Raw genomic sequence first — 27,308 nt, 5'->3', positions numbered from 1 at the left:
TTTTGTCTTTTAATGATCCTCAATAAAAATGATATTTTCTATTTACAGGACAGTAAGGAGGTAAGTATGTTTTATTTGAATTATGAAAGGAATAAAAAAATTACTACGTAATTTATGTAAATGTGAAATATCCTAAATGTTTATTCACCAAATTGTTAACAGTAAACCAGTTGTATTTTGAAACAGTTGTACTCAGGCATTGTGGTACTGTAGTATAAAGATGAATGAATACAGAGTTTTCTTGAATTCTTTTGGCATCTAGAATTTGTTTGGAAAATGAATGTGTAAGGCTCTGTTTGCCACAAACAGCATCACTTTCCGGAAAGTTGTGAATTCTGGCTCCACACTTGTCTGATTTATTCAGAGTTCAGAAAACTAAATTGCCATCTGCAGTGCTAATGGAATGTTTAAATCATATTCTCAGTTGAATTGAGTGTATGGAGCATGTTTATCCAGTTTTGAAGATTGACAATTGAATGGAAATTTGCAGATGTCAGGAGAATGCTATGGAATTTTTATGTACTTATTTCATTATGTTACTTAAACATTTGTATTATTCAAGTGTGGATAGTATACTGCTAACATTTCTTAAAAACTTACAACTCCTTTTCAAAGTTTAAAAAAATAAGTAAAGGAAGTGCATTATGTAATGGCTAGCATAAATTTAAATGCAAATGTTTATAAGATTCTACTTCATTCCTTCCTGTCATTGCTGAGTAGATTCCTAGTTTTAGAGTTTCCTTTTAAAAAGAAATGCTACTGCTGTTTAAAACACAGTGTCACATTTGTGATACTTGCTTACTTGCTTTATGTTGTGATAGTAAATGTAGTTGGTAAAATTTTGCATTTCACTTCTGATAACTTTTTTTATTTGTATTTTCTTAAGCAATGAATCTCCAGTTTTGATGTCCTTTTCAGTGTCCCTGTTATGAGAATCTTCTAATTGTAACAATTATAAAGTGTTTTAGAAAACCACAGTTTTACATTTCATGTTTGCGGGGTAGAGGAAGAGGGGAAAGGGAGGAAAATAAATGTATTTGAAAGCTTGAAGACAGGACACAAATCCAAAATTTCTTATTTATAATTTATTTCATAACTATTTGGATCCTTGACTCACTCTCTTTTTAGTATTTTAGTAAGCAAAACAAAGCATTCCCAGACCTGGAGAGTGTTTGTTAGCTTCTGTATGATTTGGACTAAGAAATTCTTTATTTGAGGTTATTGAACATGCTTAGTAATAGTCTCTGAATATTGTCCAATTTGGTCATGTCCTCGCCTTTTTATTTTTAAATTTCATTTAGAAAAGACTATTCAAAAAATTCTGCTACAGTGGAAAGTGTCTGCCTACAGAGAAAAGTACAGCAAAGGGCCAGTAAAAATATTCTGTGGCCATAGAAATGTTATGACTCACAATCTGTAGCACATAATTCTGTGATGGTTAGATTTGATATAGCATGCAGCTAATTTTGTTGCTATGCATTTGTATCTTTAAAATCATCAGGATTAATATTTTGTAAAGATGTAACCTTCTAGTGATAGTTTTAAAATAATACAGTGGATGATAGAATTAATTTCCCTCACTTTCCCTTTTCTTGTTATTTAATTGACTTGCACTTGTTTCATGTGATAGCATTTTTATATGTGGGCCATGCTTTTTTTGACATTTTACACAGTTTCAGAAAAAACTAAGCAAGCTAGAAGAACAGCTCAGTAACGAATTACAAGCCAAAGATGAATTAGAACAGAAGTACAGGTGAGACTGTTTTGACATGTTTGGTATGTTTATAAAGAAATTTTATTACACCTGGTTTTTTGAATGCTTAAAAGCATTTTAATACACTCTGGGGATTCCTGACCCTGCAAGCAGACCTCACTGTAAAGTGTTAGCTTAATTCTTGCTGCTCCTGTTTTTTTATTTCTTTTTTCTTATTTTGCCTTAACTCTCCATAAGAATCTCTGTATTGAGTGATTTCCCCAGTCCTTGAAGTTTCATGGGATTGTTGAAAATAGAGTACCTTACATAAAATCAGTGAGACACATTCAAACATTCTAATTTCTGTATAATAAGCAGGCTTTAAAAATGTTTTTCAAATTTCTTCAGGTCTACTAATACTCGTTTAGAGAAGATAGTGAAAGAGCTAGATGAAGAGGTATGTCCGTAGGTATTTGTTATTGGAATTAGAACTTTAATGTTTGTGTGTCTTTTTTCCTTAAGAAACAGCAAATTACTTTTGAGTAGCTGTGCATTTATAGCAAGTAATACCAGTTGATTTCTTGATATTCACAAGCATGAAATTGTTGTCACTGGTAAAATATTTTAATTATGATTTCCCTACTACAACTACACATTTGTTTACAGAATGTGTTTTTTACTGTGTTTTTGATTTGGAGGACAGCATGATATCAATATCCCATATGTGATTTTGAAAATCAAACATGTGAGAGTAATGTTACTAGAAGAGGAAGGCCATTCTTTGCATTGTTCAAACAGTGTCAGTAAAAGGACCTTATCTCTTGTCCAGCTTACACCTAAGTGCTACTACAAATTTGCCTTGTCTTTAGTGGATGTGTACAACTTCAATGTATTGCTCATGCAGGAGCATGTCAAGACCTTACATTACATGTATATTTTTGTGCTTCCAGAGTGGCTGTTAGGCGGGTTTGCCTGGTTCATCAGATCAATTCAGTCTTTAAAATGTAAAAGCTCCTGGTGATAGTTGTCCGGGGCTGGATTTGACACTGTGTTTGTGGCAGGCAAACAGACTGGGTCTTTCTTCATTGCAAACTGAACTGAGGGTGTGAGCTGACCTTTTATTGTTTAAAGAATACCACACTTCTTCATGTAATTAGTGGTGTTTTTTGAAATCTAGATAAATTCGAGGAAGAATGTAGAGTCTGCAGTCAGACAGTTAGAAAGAGAGAAGGCTCTTCTTCAGCATAAGAATACAGAATACCAGAGAAAAGCAGAACATGAAGCGGATAAGAAACGCAATTTGGAAAATGAGGGTATGTTGAACCATGCTTGAAGGGTTCCATTTTGATGTGGGTTTTTAAAAGAGAAAATAAATGAATTAAAGTTCAAATTGAAGCATTTTCATGACAGTGATTAACAATGTTGAATTGTTTTTGTTACAGTTAACAGTTTGAAAGATCAACTTGAAGATTTAAAAAAGAGGAATCAGAACTCTCAAATATCCAATGAGAAAATCAATCAACTACAAAGACAGGCATGCCAACTTTATATATGTGTATTTTACAACAATAGCTGTTTGAAGTACTGATTTGATTTGTAGCAGGAAGATTGAAATGTGTAATAGAGTTCTAAAAAGCAGTTCTTGTGTGTTGGTGTGCAAAAGTAATCTTAAAGTGTACTCCTCCTTATGTCTTTAATCCATAAAATGTAGAATTCTGTAGTAGAAATGGTGATAGTTTTATTTTATTGTTCTGAAGTATGTTTTTTATCAATCTTCAGTTGGATGAAGCCAATTCTTTGCTGCGGTCAGAGTCTGATACTGCAGCCAGGTTAAGGAAGAACCAGACAGAAAGCACGAAGCAAATCCAGCAGCTGGAAACTAATAATAGAGAACTACAAGATAAGAACTGCCTGCTAGAGAATGCAAAACTTAAACTGGAGAAGGATTTTCTCAATCTTCAGTCAGCTCTAGAATCAGAAAGGAGAGATCGAAGTCATGGATCGGAGATTATCAGTGATTTACAAGGTATTCCTGCAAACCTTCTGAAGTTAAGCTTCCTTCTTGTTTCAGAAATAAAAATAGCTTTTAGTGATAGTTAAGCTTCAGATTGTGGCTAGATTAGTGTACTGTTCTGTATGCAAGTGTGGACACACATTTAAGAGAAAATGTGTGATAACATTTATGAAATGTTATTAATAACTTTTAGAATCACCCCAAAGGGCGATGCTCTTAATAGTCAGAATTAGGAACTGTTACATTTGAAAAATTGTATCTCTAAGTAGATAAAATACAATCTTTTTTCACGCACTGCCCAACCTCATTGATGTTTTGGTCATTTTTAGGTCGAATATCTAGCCTTGAAGAGGAAGTGAAAAATGGAAAGAGTGCATTAGCCAAACTGGAAGTGGAGAAGAGACAACTGCAGGAAAAACTTACAGATTTAGAAAAGGTAACAGCACTTCTAAGTGAACGTTGGTGTTGAATTCTTAGGGAATTTTTAAATTTACCCTTTCATTACTTGAGGCGTGGAGACAAAATATATGCAAAAAATAAGCCTTGTTTTCAGTGTTTATTATTTTTTCTTAATTTTTCTTTATTGTTTTTGCAGTTTGACAAGTGCGGAAACAAAGATACTGTTTCTTTTATGAACATAATACATTATGCGTCTAAAGTACATAATAATATACTCCAGCGTGTAGCTTAACAGTGCAGTAGTAAGATTTCATTTCGTCTGGGTTTGTTGGGTTTTTTTTAAACGCAATATTGCCAAAAATCAAAAAGCTTCTGCTAATATTTTTTGACAGATCTGTCATTGAAACAAAAGTATTGAAAAAAAAAATCAATAAACTTAATGTTTGAGCCACTTTTACTACGGAATGTTGGTTGTTAAGGCAGTGATTCTGTAATTGTTTGCAACTAGGGATGTCCTTGTATATTTTCAGAGCACTTTGCCATCCATAGAAAAACATTTGTAGAATTGAGCTCTCAGGTAGCTCCTTACAGTTTGAGCTCTTGTTTCCACTCTTAGCATACTTCCAAGCAGCATGTTACTGTTCAAAATTTTGTCTTTAACCTGATGTGTTTAATGTTTTATTTCAATGTAATTTTTTCTTTAACAGGAAAAAAGCAACATGGAAATAGATATGACATATAAATTCAAAGTTATGCAGCAGAACCTTGAACAAGAAGAAGCTGAGCATAAAGCCACAAAAGCACGATTAGCAGACAAAAATAAGATCTATGAATCTATAGAGGAAGCAAAATCTGAAGCGATGAAAGGTATGTATCTGACATCACAGTTGGACTTCATGTAAATTATACAAAGCAGATCGTATAATCTTTTGATGCTAGTGAAAGCCTTAGTGTAGGCTTTTTTCCTTGATTCCACTGCTCTTTTAAAACATAATTAGTGTCATAAAAATCAGTTGTAGTCTCCTTATTCTTGCTTTGTTAGCTTAAAGACACACTGGTTTAGTCTCAAAGTAGAACAGGTTCTCCATTGCACACAACACTAATTAATTTTCTGTGCTAATGTATTCTGAATTAATTTTACTTACATTTATGTTACTAAAACTGCTTGAAGCATTTTTGTTAAGAGCTTGTCTTGCGTTCTTACTCAGTGTACTGATACTTTTTTGTGTTGTCCTAGATAAAATATGTCAGCAGCTTAATGATTTAAATATGTAGACCAGGTAGAGTTAGAAATGGCAAAGCCCTTGCTACACTTCTGCAGTCACTGTGCATATTCTGGTGCATCTCATGACAATGGAAATCTCTTGGAGGGAGGGATAATTACCAAACAGTTCCAGAAGGTAGCTTTTACTTTTGAATTAAATGTTTTGTTTATTGCAGCTATTTAAAAAGCTACCTACAGATCCTGTGCTTCCAATTGCAGAGCATTCACAAAAATTTTGAGCATGCAGATGTTCAAAAGAAGCAGAAACAATTCAGTAATAATGGCTGAATCACTTGGCATATCAGGTTCCTGAACAGCTTCAACTCTTTAAACGATTTCTAGTTATCATAGTCAAAGTAACACTTCAGTAGATTTAGATGGATTGTTTTTTAAAATCCACCTTTTTTACCCATTTCAGATGTGTTGCAGATAAACTGAAAGTTATCTTGAAACTGAAAAGTAGGAAATAGCTGTCAGTCAGGAATGCTTGCAAAAGCATCCTCTGGGTGTGGGTTTACTGTGAAAATTTTAATGAATCATTTGTCAGCAATCTTTCTCTTCAGTGTTAAAAGGATAAACATGTTACTTATTGTTAATATGGAATAGGTGTCTTCCCTTGCCCTCCAGAATCTCCTGGTTTACACAGACTGACATCTTAAATTTCTTACTTAACAGAAATGGAGAAGAAACTTTTGGAAGAGAGAGCTTTAAAGCAAAAAGTAGAAAATCGGCTGTTAGAAGCTGAAAAGCAGCGCTCCATGTTGGACTGTGATCTCAAGCAATCACAACAGAAAATCAATGAGCTCCTCAGGCAAAAGGATATACTGAATGAAGATGTAAGGAATACTGACAAAAGGAGTCTTGAGTGGAATTTTGGTTTTCAATGTCCAAATATTTTCCCTGTTATAGCTATATTTAGGAATGTTTGTGAATGAATATGGCAGCAACTTTTTCCTTCTCTGTATGTGGAGCTTTAAAAAGTCTACTTTAAAAAATGTAGTTTCATTTTTCTGAAATATTTCAGTGTTACTGCTAATAAAAAGTTTTTCTTCTGAAATGTAAAATGCTGTGAGATTGACATGGAAAAGCTAGCTTATTTATTGTGTGCTGATGCCTTTTCAGGAGACAGCTTTGACTCACCAAAAGATGTGAGCATGTACAGAAATGTAGAGGAAGTCAATAAGAGACACTGTTTAAATGTTGCTTTCCTGTGTAGGTCTGTAAAAATCACAGGTTTCTCTTTATTTTTTAGGTAAAAAACCTGACATTAAAAATAGAGCAAGAAACACAAAAGCGCTGTCTCACTCAAAATGACCTCAAGATGCAAACACAGCAGGTCAACACCTTGAAAATGTCAGAGAAGCAGTTAAAACAGGAGAATAACCATCTTCAAGAAATCAAATTAAGTCTGGAGAAACAGAATAATGAACTCCGCAAGTACGCAGAATTGCTCTGTGTTTTTTAGTAACGTTACTGATTTGTAATTGGTTTGGGGCGAAAGCAGAGAGCAATATTAAATTTAAAAATTAGCTGTGCAGAATATGCTGTTCCACATTGGGTTTTTTTTTTGTATTGCAAAATGTAATTGTTGTTAAAAATAATTTCCAGTGACTCTAGTTGAGAATTGCCCTTCAGCAGTGTATAGTTTTGTACTAAAAGATGTTGTCCATTAAATCTTGGGCGGGGGGGGGGAAGCCAGATTAAACATAAGCATGTGAGGACTTCAGATAAACACTTATTTAACAGACAGTCTAGATACTTTTGTTTTTTTAAATGAGATACGACTTCAGCGAAGAGGACAGTTACTGGCATTATTAGTCCAGGAGAGCTTATTGGAGTTGGAAATGAATACTAATACAGAGCTGTGAAGCATAACCATTGGAAATATCTCGTGCTAAAGATGTTTAAACACATCTGTTGTACCTTCAAACAGGAGTTGTGTTAAATCCCAGCAGCTCTTCAAGGTCTTACAAGCAATATAATAACTGATTTTTTTTTTACATGAACATTCTGGTGAACGAAGATGCAATTTTAGCACATCTATCAGATTAATCTGATTTTTAGCTCTTTTATGACTTCTGAATGGTTTAGCTCCTTGTCTTTTTTCTGTCAGCAAGATGCAGTTACTCACATAGAAGGTGGAACATCTGATGGTTGCTGTAATGTAAAACACTGGCAGAATTTTTTTCTGTTACATTACTGCCTTTGTTATGGGACTGACTGTTTTAGTAACAGATGAATTCAAGAAATGTTGCATGTCAAAGAATACAGACACGTTTTCACAAACTGAGCTCTAGCAAACAAGAGACCCAAAACAATCTGTCAGATCAGTGATGTTTTACATGGAAATAAGATTCTTTTGCTTTATCAGTGTCTCTTACTGGTTAAACTATGTGACACTGTTGTTACAGATTTGCTAATAAGTTAAGATTGATAGACATTATTTGATTTTATAAAATCATTTTTAATAGAAATATAGAGGGATAAGAAATATATTTTAATGAAACTTATAGTTGCACAGTAAAAGCTGTTATGAAATCCTTTGTACAGTCCCGTACCAAGGCCAGAAGAATGGGCTAGAATCATTGTTTAAAACTTAGGTAATAAATCTAGGGTTTGAAAGGTTTCTTTGTAGTTAACTAGTCTTCCGTATGTAGAAAGTGTATTGAAATGTCAGAATATGAGATTAACGGAAACTGGGGAGAGTCGACTGGAACAGCTTGTAGTTACCTGCCAAGAAACCGTGAACTTTAGTAAAAGGAAATTCCGGCAGGGGGAGATCACGGCCACCGACTCATATACCACCTACCCAAATCGTACCCCACACCCATTTCTGGACCCTTCTAACCTTTACTGTGCAGAATCGGATATGGGAGGAGAATATGTTAATGATTTTCGGAAAATATCATGATTATGCATGATACTTAATGAGTATGCATGAATAAGTTCTATATATATGGTGTCTGATTTTGAGACTTGGTGTGCGTTGGTTGTGAGAGGACTCGCTCACGCACCCGGCCGTTAATAAAGAAGTGTCTGCTTATCTACATCACACTGGTGTCGATAAGTTCTTCATCCGAGATTTCGGTAACACTGTTGCAGTTAGTTTGTTAACAGTATTAAACTGACTTCTTGTTAGTGGGTTGTTCTCGGCTGTGCAAGTGAAACTGAGAGCTGGTACCCAGAGGAAGCCTCAGGTTTAATTGCCAACCATACTTTGGTCAGGAAATGACTGAAGATCTTTAGAGTGTGAATGCTGTCTTTTCTATTTACTGGCTTGGAATGTCTTCATATCTTTTCTTTCTGTTATTTCTTTCTAGGGAACGTCAAGATGCAGATGGACAAATGAAAGAGCTTCAAGACCAGCTTGAAGCTGAACAGTATTTCTCGGTATGTTTTATGCTGCTTTATTTTTATACTAATCTGTTTACAAAGTACAATGTTAGCTTTCCTTCTTCCTCCTCAGCCATCAGGTGTTTCACATCTATAAGCTAAAGCTTATTCTTATGCCTGTCTTCAGTCTTGTCTGCAGCCTTGTCATCACTCCTTGTTCTTGATCACTGAGCAGTGTGAAGAACTCATGTTAAGAAATGTCCCAGCTTTGGAAGGGAGTCCCAAACACAGTTCAGAGGGGGCGAGGAATCAAACAGCTTATTTTTCCACAGTGTGAATAATTTTCTGCATGTCTTAAGCCTTTTGCATCTAGCACCTCTTCCATGCTACATGGAAGAGAACAACTCTATTCTCAGAATCATGAAGTGTAACAAAATTTGAGTTTAAGGCTTGCAAGGAAGTTTTTGCATTACAGCCAAACTTGGTGGAGATATGTTGGGAGTTTTTGCTTTATTGCAAATAGGTAATGTACTTAAAAATCATCACTAGCATGTGGTTAATTTATATTAACAGTGCACAGGCAGTCACACTGCAGGTAGAGGCCAAAAGGCCTGTTTCAGAATTAGAGGAAACTCAAGATTTTACTGTGGTCTTTAGGTCAGGGAGGAGGACTACTGATGTTCTAGTAGATCAAAAAGTTGTACACACGAAAGGAGAGAAAGGGAGACTTGAGATCAGTTGGCTGCTGTGGATGGGCCAGAGAAAGACAGTCTATCCTGAAAGCTCTGCAGAAAATCCACTTGCGGTTACCTGTCACTTTACCTGTATTCAGTCATTTGAATGTACAGAGCAATATGATTTCTCTTTCATTTCCTCTAGAACTCTAGATTACTATCAGATTCACAAAACTTTGAATTTTAAATGCTTTTCTAATCTTTTTTTCCCTTCCTCCTATGCTGCTTTTTGCTCTTTAACTTTTGTGTTGATTTCATGGATTTGTATGGTTAAAGCCTAAATTCTACATACCTACCTACACCAAAGATTTAAAATAGTAGAGAAAAATAAATTATTTTCCTTGCTGCTGATACTTCTGATTTACCATCTAATTGTGATCTTCACATTTAGAGTCTCTTTAACAGTATGTTTACAGACATATAACATGTCTATTATGCACCTACCCATTCACAAATATACAAGTAAAAAACAAAACAAAACAAAACAAAAAAAATAAAAATAATGAAAACACATCTGTGAATGATGGTGACGTTTAGTTGAATTTGGAGAAGTCATGCACAATTATATTCAAATTGTGTGATTAAAGAATTGCATACAATGTCATCTTGGATCATTTTTTGTGTATCTTCAAGCTAGTATATGCAAGTCATGTGCTTTTCTTTCCAACTTTAACTTCTAGACTCTCTATAAGACGCAAGTTCGAGAACTTAAAGAAGAATGTGAGGAAAAGACCAAACTTTGTAAAGAAATGCAGCAAAAGATACAAGAGTTACAGGATGAGAGGTAGGTTTTACTACTTGTAGTACTAATACATAAAAAATTAGGATGGATTTTTGCTGTTTCCTTCTCTCCCCCCAGCCCCCTCCATTTTTTGAGTTAATATATACATAAATAATTTGCAGAGATTCCTTGGCTGCTCAGCTAGAGATTACTTTGACAAAAGCGGATTCAGAACAACTTGCACGTTCCATTGCTGAAGAGCAGTACTCTGATTTGGAAAAAGAGAAGATTATGAAAGAGCTGGAAATTAAAGAGATGATGGCTAGGCATAAACAGGAACTTACTGAGAAAGATGCCACCATAGCCTCTGTGAGTAATATGAATAGTAATTTTGGTAGAAGTTTACAGGAGCTTGAGTTTCTATTTTCAGTTTGAGTTATCCATTGCTATTAGCATGCTTAGAGGTAAGTGATATACAAGTATATCTGACATTTTAAAAATATTTATTTTCTGTGAATGAAATTTCAAAAAATATCATGTTTCTTCCATGCATCAATCTGATCATTCTTTCTTCTGTGCCCCTACTCCTCTTACAGCCAGTCCTCTTATCCTTATCCTGATTTCACTCTGAAGCATTTCCTTCTGTCCTGTAATGCTTTGGTAGGCCAAATGAGTTTTGTTACATGGTCACTTGTACTTTTTGTTTTGTAGTTGGAGGAAGCAAATAGGACGCTAACTAGTGATGTGGCTAACCTTGCTAATGAGAAAGAAGAACTAAACAATAAACTGAAGGAAGTACAAGAACGTAGGTATTCTCTAAACCAAATGTAATTAATTTGAAACCATTTTTTTTTTCTTTAATAGTACTATTTTCTTTTGTAATGAGCTTTCATAGATTATTTTTTTTTATCTTGCTACAGAAGTTACAAAGCTAAAAGAAGAAGAAGCAAATGTGGGAAATATTAAAGCACAATTTGAGAAACAGTTACTGAATGAAAGAACATTGAAAACCCAGGTAAGCAAATGCACCTAAATTAACGAAGAGAAAGCGTTCAGGAATCAAATAATTTTTAATAGAAAACTTTCCATGGTAAACTATCTATATATGTACCATTAATGCTTTTTTCTTTGTTGCCCCTGAAACAGAGTATATTGATCGTTTGTTTGTTTGTTTCTACTAAGTAGGCTTTCAGTGTAGTGAAACTGCATCCCCATGATTTATCATAGAGGAACTCCCAATCCAGATGCAGTCCACCAGCAAAAACCTTCATATCAGTCAAATGGATTAATATTTTATTGTTTTCCATCTTGATTTATAATCCTCTGTATGTTCCATAAAACAGTATATTTCTGATTTTAATCCAGATTGGTTTTTAGAACAAGCGGCATGTTAATCCAAATGTATTTTGGGGCTACCTCATGAAAATGGAAGGTTTTATTTATATGAGCAAAAGTGTTCATAGCTAATCTTGCTTAAAGTGAAAATGGCATCATTACCTTCTTTTCATTTTTGAGTAGCACATTGAATTAAATCAACTTTATAGGACTGGATTGCAGAGGTTTTAGTTTACAGTTAGATTAAAAGTGTCTGGTTGTGGATAGGAGACAATGCTTCATCTCTTCATGATATAACTCCATATTTATTGGTGTGTTTTTTATAATTTTTTTCTTTCCCATGGGAAGGCTGTGAATAAATTGGCTGAGATCATGAATCGGAAGGGTCCAGTCAAACGTGGCGCTGACACTGATGTACGGCGGAAAGAAAAGGAAAATAGGAAACTGCATATGGAACTGAAGTCTGAACGAGAAAAGTTAACCCAAATGATGATCAAATACCAGAAGGAAATCAATGAAATGCAGGCAGTAAGATCCTTTTGCAAATACAAACATTGATAGCCTTTTCTGTAATTCTCATTGAATTGATACAGACTTTAAGGTAGTGTATAGAGTCTCTATTCCCGAATTTCCCATGACCAAAAGAAACACTCAGTGTGTATATATATATTGTAATGGGCTGCAAAGTCTGCATAATTTTCTACCTGTATTTTCTTTGACTGAGTTTTGTGATAATAGGAAATCTTCTAATTTATCCTAACAGCAAATAGCAGAAGAGAGTCAGATACGGATTGAACTCCAGATGACTCTGGACAGCAAAGACAGTGACATTGAACAGCTTCGTTCACAGCTGCAGTCATTGCACATCGGTCTAGACAACAGTAGCATAGGCAGTGGACCTGGAGATGCTGAGGCAGATGATGGATTCCCTGGTATGTTAATTTTACTAATATTTCTGTATTAATTGGGTTTATATCAATATTTTACCATAGAAGCTAAAGTATCGAATTAATGCTCTGATGATTCTGTGGCTTTTCATCTTCCTGTGTTTCTACCATTTTATCAATGCTTTGATAGTGGTCACTATCCACCTCCCAACTAAATCTGTCTGTAATAATACTTCATCTTACATGAATTTTAAAAAAATTATTTTAAAAATTCTATTTTACTACATTAAAATAAATAATTTTTTCCACTTTATTGTAGTGGTCACTTTGCAATGACTATGTTATGTGATGAAATGTAAAACTAATCCTCTCTTCTTAGAGATTCTATTTTGACTTCTTTTCTACCTTTTTCCTCCTTTATGCTTTATGTTTAGTCCATATCACTCAGTCTCACACTATGGAATCCATGTCCTTTACCTACCAGCACTCTTCTACCTCTGTCAGTATTGCCACTAAGCCTTCCAGTTCTCGCATGCTTCTCGACTCTGATTCTGACTCAGAGGAAGAACCTTTGTCTTGTTCCCACAGTCCTACAGAAGTTGATAGCACAGGTGACATCCCTGAGAACTGTTTGGTTTTGTTCTTACTGTGTCCTTTTCTCTATTTGAAAACTAACGCTATTAATACATGATTATAAAACCCCCAAAAACCAAGTCTGGCAGTAAACACACTGCGGTGGTAGTGAACATGACATGAAAAAATTTGCATGAAAAAGTAACCGGCCTGTTTTCTCTAAATGCTTGCTGTGATTTGTAAAACCACCATCTTTATTAAAGCATTGAATAGATGAGCCTGATGGATTTGTTTTCAAAGTAGCCTCTATCCAGTATCTGCAGTCTCTGTATGACCCTAGAGATACTAGATATCAAAAAGTCGAATCCTTGTGTTGAAGTGTGGAAACATCTAACTCCGCACTATCTGAATTTACATTATTTGCTTGTAGAAATTCAGTCTTCTGAGTATTACATTGTTTTGCCTTAATTTGAATCTATATATTTGATTCTTGTATGTTACGGCAAGCAAAATGTATTCATTTTTCCAGCTACATAAAGCATATAATGAAATTACATGGCCCTGGTAAAATAGGAGTTTGTTTTCCTAATTCTTTATTCATTTGATATGACTACACATACACCATACTGAACAAAACTTCTGTTCAGTGTTAATGTCAGAGGTGGGTGTTCTTTAATTACTTTCAAATTTCTGTATTTCACTTGAGGTTCCTTTAAAGTGTGAATACCTTTCCACTGAAGCCAAAACTTGTTTTGGGACATTGACATTACTTCATCAAACTAGAGTAAAGAACAATGCATTTCCTCTATTTTCCTCATTCTCTGGTGTTTGCTATGAGGCTTCTAATAAAGTAATTGTTAAGTACATACATAATTTTTTCCTTGTTAGCTGCTGTTGTTACCAGCATGGTTTTGTTTTGTTCTAAAGTAAAAATCGCATCCAAACTAGGACTTTTTGCTAACATAATTACAACAGATTTGAGGTATGATGGTTGTGATTTGTTGGTATTTTCCATCCTGGAGTTTATAAGCATGTACTGTGAAATTTTGGAATATTCTGCCTTTTCTATGACCTTTTAGTGTAGGACAGAGACCAGAAATGAAGAAGTGTAATCAGAAACTCTCATTTTGTCCAATTTCATGCAATAGCATTGAAGATTACAGAGAAAAACAGGAAAAATGTTAACGCGTAGGTTTTTTACGCCATTAACCAACTACACATGCTTACTGGACGTGGGGAAGGATTTTTTGCACCAGCATGCATTTGTATCAGGTGTAGTTGAAAGGAACAATGGAAAGTGGCAGGTATGAGGCAAAATATATGTTATAGAACTACTACAGGTACTTGGTATATACTTCAAAATGTGTCAACAGCAATGTTTATAGACCAATAAACTTTGAAGTCAGTACATATCTGAATAAATAACCTGTTTCAAGTATCTCTAGACAAGATGAGACTCCTATGAATATTTAATAACTATTTGTTACGCTATGTTAAACATAGGCAGGCTGCAGATGCCCTCTAATGAGAAAGAAAACAGATTTTGCCATAGTGAAGCACGGTAGTGCTCTTTTCATAGTTTTGTGTTTGTTAATACTTAAGGCTTCAGTATTTTTGACTTGGAGGCTCCTCAGCATCAGTAGAGGTTATCTGCTAGTGGAACTCATTAGAAGAATATTAACTGCAGTTGAGTAGTTCTTCTTAATGAAACATAGGGAAAAGAAATGCTTGTATTAAGTGCAGCTATGGAAATAGGGTCAAAGGCTGTGTGATACTACGTATCACCCAGCACTAGGAAAGTGGAATCCGTGTGAGTTTTTGGTTATGACTGAAATGTGTATGTCAAACAACAGCTGAGCTGTTAATACTGTTGATAAATCCAATCTGACTAATGTGCCAGTGTAATATAAAATACTGCAAGTGTGCGAAAGGGCAGTTGAATTTAGGCAAAGCCTAAGGATTAGCCAGAAGTTACTTTGGATTAGAAAGCCTAGGAGATACAGGCAGAATCAGGAAAAAAAGAAAAACTGAAAGAGTAAAAAATATGAATTGGAATACTAAACTTCTGAAATTTGACCTGGTGTGTAGAAAATACAGGTTATTTGTGGTGGCAGTTTGCCTTTTTTTTGTCTTGAACTGGATGTTGTGTGGTCTCTACTAATGCCTTCAGATGCTGTGTTTAAAAGGTAAAGGCTGATAGACATAAGGATTTTAAGTCTTGAAAAAATTACTAAAGGGAATGTGTGTGCTGTAATTGCAAGTTCGCTCTTCCTCTTCTTCCTCATGCCTACTGCTTTTTTGTAATTGCATTGTTGGTTATTGGCTGTGTTCAGGAATACACAATTTAATATTCCTGAACGTTTACTGTGATAAACTTTGCAAGACCTTACGGTTTTAAATAATCCATGTTCTCATGTTTGCTCTGTTGCTGTATTATTGATCTTCGATAACTGTTCCAGAATTCACAGTAATCTCAAAAATAATGTTTTGTGAATATTTATGTTCTTTAATGTATATGGTTTTTTTCAGAATCAAGATTGGAAGGCTGGCTATCGCTGCCTGTTAGAAATAACACTAAAAAATTTGGATGGGTTAAAAAGGTAAGAAAACCAGATTTATGATCTTGTTTCATGTGTAGTCTGTATATTAAACTTATGCAGGTTTTTACCGCTTTAATTTTTCTTCGATACATTTTTCCATCACTTAAAAGTATAAAATATGTTAGCTGGTATAGCTACCTTTAAGAGGAGCAGGTTAAGACAATTGTAATAGGCTAAGACACTTCTTTGTCCAGTCAGAGGTGAGAACAGCCATTCATGATCTTTAAATGTGTGTGCATTCAGCTGTAAGCATTCCCAGCAGTATTATATAGCTGAAATTCAGCACAGTCTGGAAGCAGATGCCCTTGACAGATTCTTTATTTAGGAGATAAAACTAACAACTACTCATCTGCCTTGTGTAGCCTTCACTCATTTACACTTTTTCAGTGACCTTTGTGATGTGTCTTTGCCCAAAGAGTAACATACGTATTTTCATACCAGTTCACTTACTGCTCAGTCAAACTGTTCATTCTGGATAAAATTCTGGAAATAGGAGGTCTTCTAGGTAACTAGCTTTTTGATGAAAATTGCTAGCAGTGCTGGTAAGTATAACAGTGATCTCAGTGAGTATGATCCCTATTAGTTGTGAACTGCAGGTGTAGAATAGGCATCATAAGATGACAATTACTCTCACTACCAGTCTAAGTGAAAATTAAATCATTAAATTGGAAAAGCGTTTATCTTACTTTCTTCCAGACTTTCATTTTTATTTCTTTATAGATACTTAAATCTGTTTAAATATCAATTAATCTGGTAATATAAATTGATTTATCCAGAATTTTGTTTGTTGTGCAGTGAATGTATTAGCAAATCATGGATTTAGCATGCTGTACTACTATTGGCCATTTAGCTACCATTTAACAAAATTGTAGAAAAATATTGCTGTGACATCTGTGGTAATTGCTGTGACATCTTTGATGAGCTGGATTAAAATGTGTATTTTACTCTTATCTGTATCCCAACAGTATGTAATTGTAAGCAGTAAGAAGATCCTGTTCTATGACAGCGAACAAGATAAAGAGCAATCTAATCCCTATATGGTATTAGACATAGAGTAAGTATTATCATGTGAGATTCCGTCTTCAGATTTGTCGGTGAACTTTGGTGGAAAGACTTTGATAAAAGGCCTTTTGAGGTCCAGTCTGGAAGCACAATGTCAAATGGGGTCTGCTTTTGTAATTTGAACTACAGAGCTGGGACCTTGTGATGAAGAATTGGGTTTTCTGTAAGCAGTAGTGTGGTGCTCAGTCTGAAACAGTGTGTCCCATCGAGCTGTGATGTAACTGAACTGCTTCTGCTAACTCAGCCAGACCTACCTCACATGCACATTGTGGCAAAAAACATTAAGAAAACTGTAGCAAAGAGGCTATAATTTTCAGTGTTTGTACATTTTCATTTACAACATGTCCTTACAAGTGGGTTGTATAGTTAATTGATTTATTTTCTTAATAAATGCAGAATGTGGATATTCAGAGGCTGGAGCATGGGGAGAGGACTGTGTAGAAAGCTACTGGCAATGGTTACAGTCACATGATGTTGAATTTTCAGTGCTGTCATGTTTTTTTCACAAATGTTGCTGGATACCTGTGACATTTTTATTTAGGGTTTTTGGACGTTCATGTGCAGGATTGAAAGACAGGACTTTAACCAAGTGATTAGAAATCTGTACTGACAAATCTTTAATAGCTCTGAGTCTTAATGTGTTATGTTGCATCCTAACTTAATCTGTCAATTTAAATTTATCATTTTGGTAACATTAATTTTGTCCTTATTGAAAAAATTTCCTATAGCAAACTCTTCCATGTTCGACCAGTCACTCAGACTGATGTGTACAGAGCAGATTCCAAGGAAATTCCTAGGATATTCCAGGTATTCAGTAATAAATTAATGTTTCTAGTGTAACAAGCATGATATTTCACACATCGTCAAAAAAATACTCATAACTTTGTCTAATGAAGTATTTACTAAAAAATTCTTGAAAAAATCAATTCTTCAATCTTTCTACTTAGATAATGACTCTAAATTTACATTTTTCATCTAGGAGTGCTAAGATTATTTTGCTTTGATTATAGATTCTATATGCTAATGAAGGAGAGAGCAAAAAAGAACAGGAATTTCCTGTGGAGCCCATGGGAGAGAAGTCAAATTACATCTGTCACAAAGGACACGAGTTTATACCTACTCTTTATCACTTTCCAACCAATTGTGAAGCTTGTATGAAGCCTCTGTGGCATATGTTTAAACCTCCTCCTGCTCTGGAATGTCGCCGTTGCCATATCAAATGCCACAAAGATCACATGGACAAAAAAGAAGAGATTATAGCACCTTGCAAAGGTAAATAGCAAGTATTTGAATGTGCATGTAGTCATTGGAGTCACAAGGTGTTCTAATCGATCAGGATTCTAGTAATGGTCCGACACCAGCTAAACATAAACAGGTAGGTTTTTCTTTTATTAGTGTGTAGCAGTCAGAACCTTTCTAAGGGTGTCTACCCGAGGAGCTCGCTGCTGTCAGTTAATGGCATGTGGCCAGTATACATACATACCTATTGTGCTGTCAGCCTCATGCAGTAAAGCATGGTAGTTGTAAGACTGCTCACACTGTAGCAGCTGTAAGTTGCTACCCTCTAAATGTAAGGAGGCAGCACTGGCAGCAGCCAGGAAAGTTAAAGTTTTGCAAAATCTGGTTCACTTTGCTGCTGATTTCTCTTTGCACTGACTGTGAGAGTATGGTAATCTGATGACTAATTTTTGATGTGGGGACACGTTCAGAATAACAGTATTCATTTTTATTTTAAAAATTCTTACTACAGTGTACTATGATATTTCAACGGCAAAGAATCTACTACTGTTAGCTAATTCTACAGAAGAACAGCAAAAATGGGTGAGCCGACTGGTGAAAAAAATACCCAAGAAGCCTCCAGCACCAGACCCCTTTGCTCGATCTTCTCCCAGAACTTCCATGAAGGTACAGCCAAACCAGTCCATCAGACGACCAAGTCGACAGCTTCCTCCAAACAAACCAAGGTGACACAAGAACTGCTATTTAATTTATTGTTTTAAAGATTTTACTACAATTAATGTCATATATGTTGATAAGGATAATTGATCACAAATGTTGTTGTCTATTGACATGTGAGCTAGCCTGTCATCTTTTATAAATCTCAGTTAAGTTATAAGAAGAGTCACTATGTCTGTTCCCTTGATTAAAGGACCATGCTTTACCTGTTAGTTAAGGTTACCGTACTGATTATGTATCCTATCGCTCTTACATGTCATAGGCAGAACTTGTAGCATTATCTTCAGCCTAATGGTTCCTGTGAACTGGCAACTGGTAGGGAAAATGGGGTTTGACAAGGCAAAGAGTCAGTGAAAGGGGTGTAAAGATTTAAGAAGAGAAAAGAAAAAAAGGTTTAACGATTTCCAAGATGGCCAGTACTGCACCTGATTTGAAGTTGAGCAATGAAATTAGGTGCTTGTGGTTCTAATGAACCTTGGAGTGAATTAGTTGCCTTCAAAAAGCAGTCTAGAAGGCCTTACATGTAGTAAAGGACTACATGTCTTTTGTTTCTTATTGCTTGGTGTTGAGGTATGTGTTTGAATTCCTGCCCTGCTGTAAGGTTAGACACCTGATTGTGGATTTGTATATTAATGTGTGTTTCATCTGACCAAATTTATATTTTTCTCTGTCTGATTCCATTTACAGTTGATATGCAAAAGTGTCTTTTTCAGGACTTCTGTCCTCCTAGTGTAGAAAAGGAGCTTTGAGCATGCTCTTGGACATCTACAGTGAGAAGCTAGTTCAGATGAATCTCACTTTTGTGTCTCTGCCCACGCAGGTTCCACAGCATGGAGCCCATTGCCACAGTGGTAGGCACCTGTCTGAGCATCACTTGTGCTTTTTGAAAGAGAGCAGGGAGGTGGGAAGTCGGGGGGTCACCATCTGGTCAAGTAGCTGGAGCACTTACTAAAGGGTGGAAGAATTGGTTTCAGTTCCCTCCTTATTCAGCCTAGAAGGACTCATGCTCGTGTCTCATGATTTCGTGAAAGATTAGTCTGATTTGGGGAAAAAAAGTCCATACACAAACCACTAAACTATTACTGGATCAGTTTTAAGGAGCAAAATCTTATACTATATTATGGAAGGGATAACATTCTGCAGGTAGCGCTTACATGCTTGCATAGAATTTCTGGGTTTTTTTCAGTTTGCTTTTTTCTCACCTAAAGTACTAGTTGACACTTGATTTATATCTGTACCCAGTTGTTGACAGCCTGTGAAAAGTTTGGTCTGACTTGTTTGTTGCAGTATTCCAGCAGCAATGGACAGTTCAGTAAAGTCATTGAAAAAAACAAACCCAAAACCAACCAACCAAACAACCCCCTCATTTTTCCCCATAGAGATAATTTGCAGTGGCAAATTAGACAGTGTTGCTTGCCTTGTTTCTGTGACCAGACTGCCACCAGTATCTAAGCTGGCTGGTTGAAAAATGGGTTGGGTGAGTTGCCAGTGTTACAGTGGGGAATGCAGCATAAGCGTGCTCTTACTGTGATGATGCTGTTACCACAAAACAGCCTTATGCTATGAAGAATTTGGTCTTAAAAAAAATACTGGTATTTTAATGTATGGAAAGGCATAGTGAAAGGCCTAAAAGTAACTTCATTTCGCTTCCCTCCTAATTTCCATACAGTCTAATTTTTGGTGTTATACACTTCGCATGTTTAAAAGAAAGTCAGACATCATAATTTGGATTTAAAATCATTTTTATTATTATAACTTTGAAGGTAAAACATTTTTTAATCACTGCTTTTTAGGGACCAATTATTGAAGAGTTTCTTTGTGCAAAACTAATGAGAACATCAACAATCGGATTGAAGCGTGAATCAAGGAAGCATTCCTGACAAATTGAGGGACAAGTAGAATGCTTTTCTTCTGCATAGTGTTTACAGCCTAATTCAGTATTGTTATTCTGTTTCTTACTATTGACTTATAAAAGGTGTATTACACATTCTGATTCTTTTTCCACAGCTATTCTTAGGTGTTCTGAAAACAGTTTTTTTTCCTTCTAACACTCTTCTTTTAATCTTTGTGACCTTTTTTTACAAAATGCTTTCATAACACCTTATTTACTCTTACCATCCTTTTTAGTTATGGTCCTCTTCCATTATGAATCAGTCTTGCATGGTTTTTTTTCCTCTGTGTATATTTTTCTATCTGTATATTTTGTAATGCTGGGAAAAGGAGGAGGATGAAGATTTTTGTGTGTGAACCATTTTATTTTTGCAGTTAAACTTTGCAAATGTACCTAATGGATGGAAATGTGTAGTCTGGTGAGGTCATGTCACCTGTCACCTTAATAATGCAGGTCTGTCAAACCAGCAGAAATTTATATTGATTTAAACACTTCTTATTAGAAACCACATACTTAAAAATTACTGTAATTGCTATGGCCAGTTTATATCTGACTGGTACTTCTGTGAGGCATTTGTGCAAAGTCTTACTGTATGGAATAATTAATTTTCTATTACAAACTTTATTAAGAATGAAGATGTAGTTGCCAGTTAAATCTGGGGACTGAGTGGCTGGGGACAAGCTGGAGGTGAGCCAGCAGTGGGCTCTGGCAGCAAAGCAGGCTCTGGGACTGCACCGAGGGGAGTGCAGCCAGATGACTGAGAGAAGAGATTATCCCCCTCTGTTCACTTCTTGGTCTGCAGCGAGATACTGCCTCTATGTTTGGGCCCCCATATTCAAGCCAGAGTTTGGCAAACCGGGGAAAGTCCAGCAGAAGCCACCAGGATGGTCAGAGCAGAGGCTTGAGGGAGCTGGACTTGTTCGGCCTGGGTGAAGGACATATCCAGGAGGGTACCATGGCAGCCTGCCCCTGGTACCCTCCTGTGGTGGGGAGAGTATCGGGGAGATGTAGCCAGGCTCTTAAGACAGTGCTGCATAGTGGGAGGGTGAGAGGCAAGGGGCTCAGTTGAGCCAAGAGAGATTCCAGCTGGACAGAAGGAAAATCCAATGCAGACAGCCAGGCAGGGAGGCAGGCTGGTGAGCCTGGACAGGCTCCATCCCTGCAGGCTTTCAAGACCTGACAGGGCAAAGCCTTGAGCAGCCTGGGCCGGCCTTGTAGCTGACTCTGCTTTGAGCGGGAGGTTGGGCTAGAGACCTCCTGAGGTCCTGTCCAACCTGCGTAGCCCTATAATTGCTGCCCCTGCTAGGGATCTCACACAGTGAGTGTTTCTTGAAGGTTTTCACAGCTGTTGTTCTTCATGATGATTTAAGAAGGGGCCAGGCGGTTTTTCATACAGAACATACAATTTCTGCTTGTCCATTCAGTTGGATCGTGCCAGAAGTATAATTCCAAATTGAAAAAAAAGCAACTTTAATATATTTTAATGCCTAATAAATTCTTTAAGTGTTTTAAAATTACCATAGCCATAGTTCATACAATAAATGAATATTGAGCCTTTTCAGGGATAGATCACATTTAAAAGTGTAAAAACTTTAAATATGAAACCCAACCCCCCCCCCCCCCCCCCCCCCCCGAAATCCATTTTGTTTAAAGCATGTGATTAACTATTAAACACTGTAGCATGTTTTAGTTAAAACATGCTGAATGCCATGTTAGGGTAAGGTTTCCATCTCTGCCTCCTATGGTTGGCATATAATCCTGATATAAAATCCATTAAGCTCACTGGAGAGATGACTAGACTGGGTTTTATTGCTTGTGGCTATAGCAATTGAGAAGTTAATACTTAAGATGTTTGTCCAAGATCCTTTGATAACAACAGAAAGAGACGAATGCTTCTAGACAATGATTCATCCCATCCCAAAATAAATGCCTAAATTAGGTAAAGTGACTCATTTGCTGACAAGGTTTGCCTCACTTGCTTTCTTTTTTTTATAGTGACCATAGAAGGAGCACAGGCAGCAATGCCTAGAGGACAAGTTGATATATCCTCTTTTTGGCATTGCTGAGCTTTGAATTATGAGCTACAGGATTGCCGTATAGTGTAATCCCACTGTATCTGGGATATAGTAAAATCCTACTGTGTTCATTTGTAAATTCAGATAACGCTATTTCATTTTATGTTCCGTTCAACAATCAAAATCACTTGATTTTACTGGAAAAATTGTTAGCCTTGCATTATAGTCTGGAAAGGGATAGCAGGAGAGCATAAAACCACCTCAGTCAACAAGAACAGCAGCAAAACAGAAAGCAGCTAATTTTATGAAATATATGTGTTGCTGCTTTCTACTGAAATTTTGGGGTAACAACTTGGTATGGTAAGTATTCTACAGAACTGAATTATTTTCGTGATATATTTCCAATGAATACAATATTCCTGGCTTACGTGAATGCTAACTGAGCCTCCACAATCCATGACAGGGGAAGGAAGGAGCCCACCTACCTTAACACGGTCTTTCTACTTGAACAGGTTTAGCGATAACAGAATTTTGAAGTGTTTTATAGAAGCATGGCACACATTAAACATGAAACCCTCCTGTTGCAGATTACTTGATCTGGCATTTAAGGACTGGGATTGGTCATTTGATGATGTTGATGATGTTGATGGTGATGATGATGACGATGTTTTTGATTTCTGAAGAAGTATAAGGGGTAAATCTAAATAGAGAGGAATGGGTTTGTTTGCCTTTGAATACAGCATGCTATGTTGGATTTTGTTTCTCAAACCAGAGAAAATACAAGATCTCATTTTAATATTTTAAACTGTAAAAATGAGATTGTGTTCACAATGTCAATGAATTTTTAGAGGAATCATTTTCATTAAAACAATGTTGTTGCCTTTGCCAGTGTTTTTATTTTTCTAATTTTAGATCTTTTTTCAAAATTCATGTCTGCCTGCCTAAAAAAAAATAAATATCTGCTGTTGTCAGAGCAGTTGTTCATCTGTAGCGCTAATACTGCCAAGCTCTGCAGGTAATTTTTGAAGGCTAAAAGGGAGATTGTAGCAGTTGGATGTTTAGCTGAAATAGAATTGGTATTTAAAAATACTTTTCATTTTTAAGCCTTTAATATATAAACAGACTGGTCTGTGGCTAGCAGACATGAAATGACCGGAGTTCTGCATTTTGCTTTTCTACCTGTGTTATGAAGTGATTTTGACTTGGCTTTCCTTTGCAGTGCTGTGCTTTTTGGGTACCTAACCATGCATTTGAAAACTACGTAAACAAATGGGCCTTTGCAGCTTCTGTGATAAGGTTTCCCTGACTGCTTTAGAAAAGATACAGCTGTTTTATTTGATCTAATTTGTCCCATGGCTTACTTAAATATGGAGTGTGAATGTACTGGACATAGTGATAACTATTTTATAGTTCTCAATGTTTCCTCATTTTACATGTTGATGCAGTGTTATGTTTACATAGAAAAAAACCCTAAATGTTAAATTCCTAAGAATTCTTTTAAAAAGTACGTAAGGTTGTCTCAGCCTTATAAAAGAATGGGCAGTGACAGCAGCACTAGGGCTGTATCTCAGCTGTGTACTCAGTTAACTGAGATACCAGCGCGTGTTGAATTTTAACTGCTTTAGTGTTTATAGTAACAAGCATTACATTAATCAAATATGCTGCACCTTTATGTATTAAAAGCTTACAAATTACTAATCTGTTAAAGCGACTATTACGTTGTGCATATTGTACTTTGCCCTCATATATTACAAGGGAGTTTAACTGATGTGGGATCATAATGCGTAAGAATGTACTATACTTAAGTAACAATGCTGTTGGATGCAGAGAATGACGTTTCTCCCAAGTATGCTGATGAGCCCATCTTAAATGAAGACTTTGAGGAAGTATATTTTTGTCAGATTTACATCTGTTGCATGTACTGACCAAACTTCCTGCTTCTTTTTCAGCTAACTGCTTTCCGTGAATGCAGACACAATTCAAGGTGATAATTTCTTCCCGATACAGCAAGACTGAAACATATCCCAAAATATATTAAAAATATATATTTTCCTGAGAGATTGTGCTATATATATCAGAGGTTTACATTTTTGCTGCAATATAAATTACTAATCTCTGACGGTTTTCCTGTATTCTCCTGAGTGACTGATCAAATGAGAAGTGGTTGGTAAATAGTAAAAGGATATGTTAGGTAACCTTTTAAACTCTGTTCCACAAAAGCTTTCTTGGCAAGACACATACACTACATTTCATAAAAGGATCGAGAGGAATGAATATTAAAATGGAAGAAACTGACTTTTCAGCTTTTGTAAAGATGCCACCAGCAGGTCTGCAAGAACAGGAGGAAGATCCATCATAGTGATATAGACTGCATCTGTAAGAAGTGACCATTATACTGTGTATATATATTGTACTGTAATACTGCAAGAGGGTTTTAAAAATCTTTCCACTTTATTTTTTTATGCTTATTAATCAGATACCGTTACTTATTGCAGTTGCAACTATGCACTTGTATAAAGCCATAATGTTGAAGTTTATATCATTCATTACACGTCTATCAAAAGCTGCATGTCAGTGTTGAGCAGCTAGTGTAAGTTTGAAGTATATACTAGTTTCAGCTATGTCATCATGGGCAGTCCTGTTTTACCTGTCTAATTGCCTTAATTTAATTTTTTTTCAAGTGTTTTTGCCCATTCTCTCTATTTAAGGAAAAAAGAAGGTTTACCAGCTCTTAGGATGCAATTTTGCTTTGTGGCAGAAAAAAATAGTGCACTATTTTTACACCTAGTAAGTATATCAATGTCAGCCTATTTTGAATGTATACCGACTGGTTTTAAGGGTGGAGAAGCATTCATTACAAAAACAATGTCTGATACCATTGGAATTACTAGACCATTTGCTTGTACATGTAACTGCTCATCCAGCCCTTTTTACAAACCTCAATATTAGTTATTGACTTATATTAACCCTCATTAAGTGCTATGAAACTTCATTTTGCCTTGTTTTTGCATACTCTCCTAGATGTGTTTTTTATTTCTGGAAAAAAAAGAAGAATCTGTGACTGTTTTTACATTTCACAACATGATCTCCGAGGACTGTCACAAACTTTAAGAAAAGTAAAACATACTGTAGATGTACTTTAAAATTTTAATTCTGGTTCTCTAGCACATAGCTGTAGGCATAGATAAATATTTCAGTAGTGTTTTGAGAACTGATAACTGGGAAGAAAGGGCCTCAGAGGCACTTAATCTGACTTTTTGGGTTTTTTAACTTCGAGTTGTACAAAAAATAATTTATGTGGGCTCATTCATGATGTGTTCATAACTATCCCAGAAAATGCATGTTTTATACAACTACAGTATGCGATGTTAAACATATTGATGGTAAAAAATGTAGTCTCCTATTTGGTCTCTTTATATATAAATATATATATATATTTTAAATATATATATATATAAAAATATTGTGTGGGAGTGCAGTAATTTAAAATATGATCTAACACTTCAATGAAGGAGGACATTTCACTTTAAAATTTTGTTTGTTTGTTTTTGTTTTTTAAAGAGTGTTGAAATGTTTGGAAGGATAGGACCATGATTTATTTAACACTATCATGAAAGGTGGACTTGGAAACACTGAAATACTGAAAATTAATAAATATATTTACATTTTGTAACTTCTACTGCAGTTCAGCTTAACAGAGCCAGAATGTATTCAGTCTTCTATTTATGCGCTCGCAAAGTAAGGTGTTGTTTGTGAGTTCTTAAATTCAAAACTAAAACTTTCATATCATTTCTGTTAGGTATTATAACCCAGCACACAGCTACAGTGGTTTTTTCCCTGCTTGTTTTGATTTACAGAAGTACGGTATATTTTTAGGTAATACAGATTTGCATAGAGTACAACATTAAAAATGTATACAGTAAAACTGTTTCCATTCACTGAATGCATAAATATTTTATATATATATATAAAAATGTTACATTGTGGGAAGTTCTATCCTTTTCTGAATTGGAGAATATTATATATATATATTTTTAAATAAACTATCTGAGTAAGGTAAAATAGTTCCTGAACTTGAGAAGCTGGTAATTAATTGAAATATTTAAATATATCGGCAGCTACTGTGGCAGATACGGAGAAGGCAAGGGTTGCTCAAAAGGAAGCCAAGCAAAGACTGTGCGGAGGAAGCGCAGGCTCCTCGGGAGCTGTTTTGGTAGGCCACCAGGTGTGCTGGGGCTGGATCTGCTGCACTGCCTCTCCTTGGCTCGCCCTCATTTACTGCGAATTCCTGGGGCGCTGTTAAGCCTGACGTTTTAGGAAATGTACTGTGTTGTAGTATTTACTAGCCGCATTTTATACATTCTGTACTTGTACGAATAGCGATTAGCTATGCATACAGCAGGGTGTATTGAGAGGGCATCATAGAACAATATGGGCTGATGGAGCGCTGGGGGTCCTCTGGTCTGACCTCTGCCTCAAAGCAGGGCTAACTTAGCATAGGTTCCTCAAGGCTTTTGAGTTTTCAGTGCCTCTAGGGGTGGAAGTATCGTAGGACTCCTCAGCTTCCCTTCCTTCATGCAGTTTTTCCCAAAACAAAGGGACAGCGTGGGCTGTGTTGAGCTGTAATGCAGAGATTATTTGGCCAATGGTATAATACCACGCGGTCCTTGTTTGGTACCCAGGACACAAAAGGCAAAGCTGCTCTTCTTTTCACTTGTCCTGCTCGAGACAGAGCTTCCATCTGCTCATCTATGGAATGCAAAGAGCTCTTAAACATTCGTTCCTGGAGATCGTGGTGTTTCCTTCTTGTCTCGTGGTAACCTTTTAAAAT

At 35.9% G+C, this 27,308-nt stretch overlaps 1 protein-coding gene across 2 annotated transcripts in view; it reads left to right on the top strand.

The window, feature by feature from the left end:
* Nucleotides 1-26,447, top strand: part of ROCK2 (Rho associated coiled-coil containing protein kinase 2) — a 100,970-nt gene extending 74,523 nt beyond the window's left edge. The window contains exons 11-32 of one of the 2 annotated variants that reach the window (XM_056343963.1): nucleotides 1,674-1,753; nucleotides 2,102-2,150; nucleotides 2,871-3,006; nucleotides 3,136-3,227; nucleotides 3,473-3,719; nucleotides 4,037-4,143; nucleotides 4,814-4,973; nucleotides 6,046-6,206; nucleotides 6,623-6,807; nucleotides 8,691-8,760; nucleotides 10,118-10,221; nucleotides 10,341-10,527; nucleotides 10,870-10,963; nucleotides 11,079-11,173; nucleotides 11,842-12,021; nucleotides 12,257-12,425; nucleotides 15,483-15,553; nucleotides 16,519-16,607; nucleotides 17,344-17,422; nucleotides 17,626-17,887; nucleotides 18,366-18,579; nucleotides 23,065-26,447. In XM_056343963.1, coding sequence (XP_056199938.1) covers nucleotides 1,674-1,753; nucleotides 2,102-2,150; nucleotides 2,871-3,006; nucleotides 3,136-3,227; nucleotides 3,473-3,719; nucleotides 4,037-4,143; nucleotides 4,814-4,973; nucleotides 6,046-6,206; nucleotides 6,623-6,807; nucleotides 8,691-8,760; nucleotides 10,118-10,221; nucleotides 10,341-10,527; nucleotides 10,870-10,963; nucleotides 11,079-11,173; nucleotides 11,842-12,021; nucleotides 12,257-12,425; nucleotides 15,483-15,553; nucleotides 16,519-16,607; nucleotides 17,344-17,422; nucleotides 17,626-17,887; nucleotides 18,366-18,579; nucleotides 23,065-23,158 — 2,925 coding nt within the window. In that variant the 3' untranslated portion in view covers nucleotides 23,159-26,447. The remainder of the gene's footprint in view (nucleotides 1-1,673; nucleotides 1,754-2,101; nucleotides 2,151-2,870; nucleotides 3,007-3,135; nucleotides 3,228-3,472; nucleotides 3,720-4,036; nucleotides 4,144-4,813; nucleotides 4,974-6,045; nucleotides 6,207-6,622; nucleotides 6,808-8,690; nucleotides 8,761-10,117; nucleotides 10,222-10,340; nucleotides 10,528-10,869; nucleotides 10,964-11,078; nucleotides 11,174-11,841; nucleotides 12,022-12,256; nucleotides 12,426-15,482; nucleotides 15,554-16,518; nucleotides 16,608-17,343; nucleotides 17,423-17,625; nucleotides 17,888-18,365; nucleotides 18,580-23,064) is intronic. The other variant, XM_056343962.1, reaches the window with a different exon arrangement.
* Nucleotides 26,448-27,308: the final 861 nt, after the last annotated feature.

This window comes from Falco biarmicus, chromosome 6, assembly GCF_023638135.1.
Source record: "Falco biarmicus isolate bFalBia1 chromosome 6, bFalBia1.pri, whole genome shotgun sequence".
In the NCBI taxonomy this organism is placed as follows: Eukaryota; Metazoa; Chordata; class Aves; order Falconiformes; family Falconidae; genus Falco; species Falco biarmicus.
The sequence above is the reverse complement of the archived record's forward strand: the minus strand, read 5'-3'. Positions and strand labels throughout refer to the sequence as shown.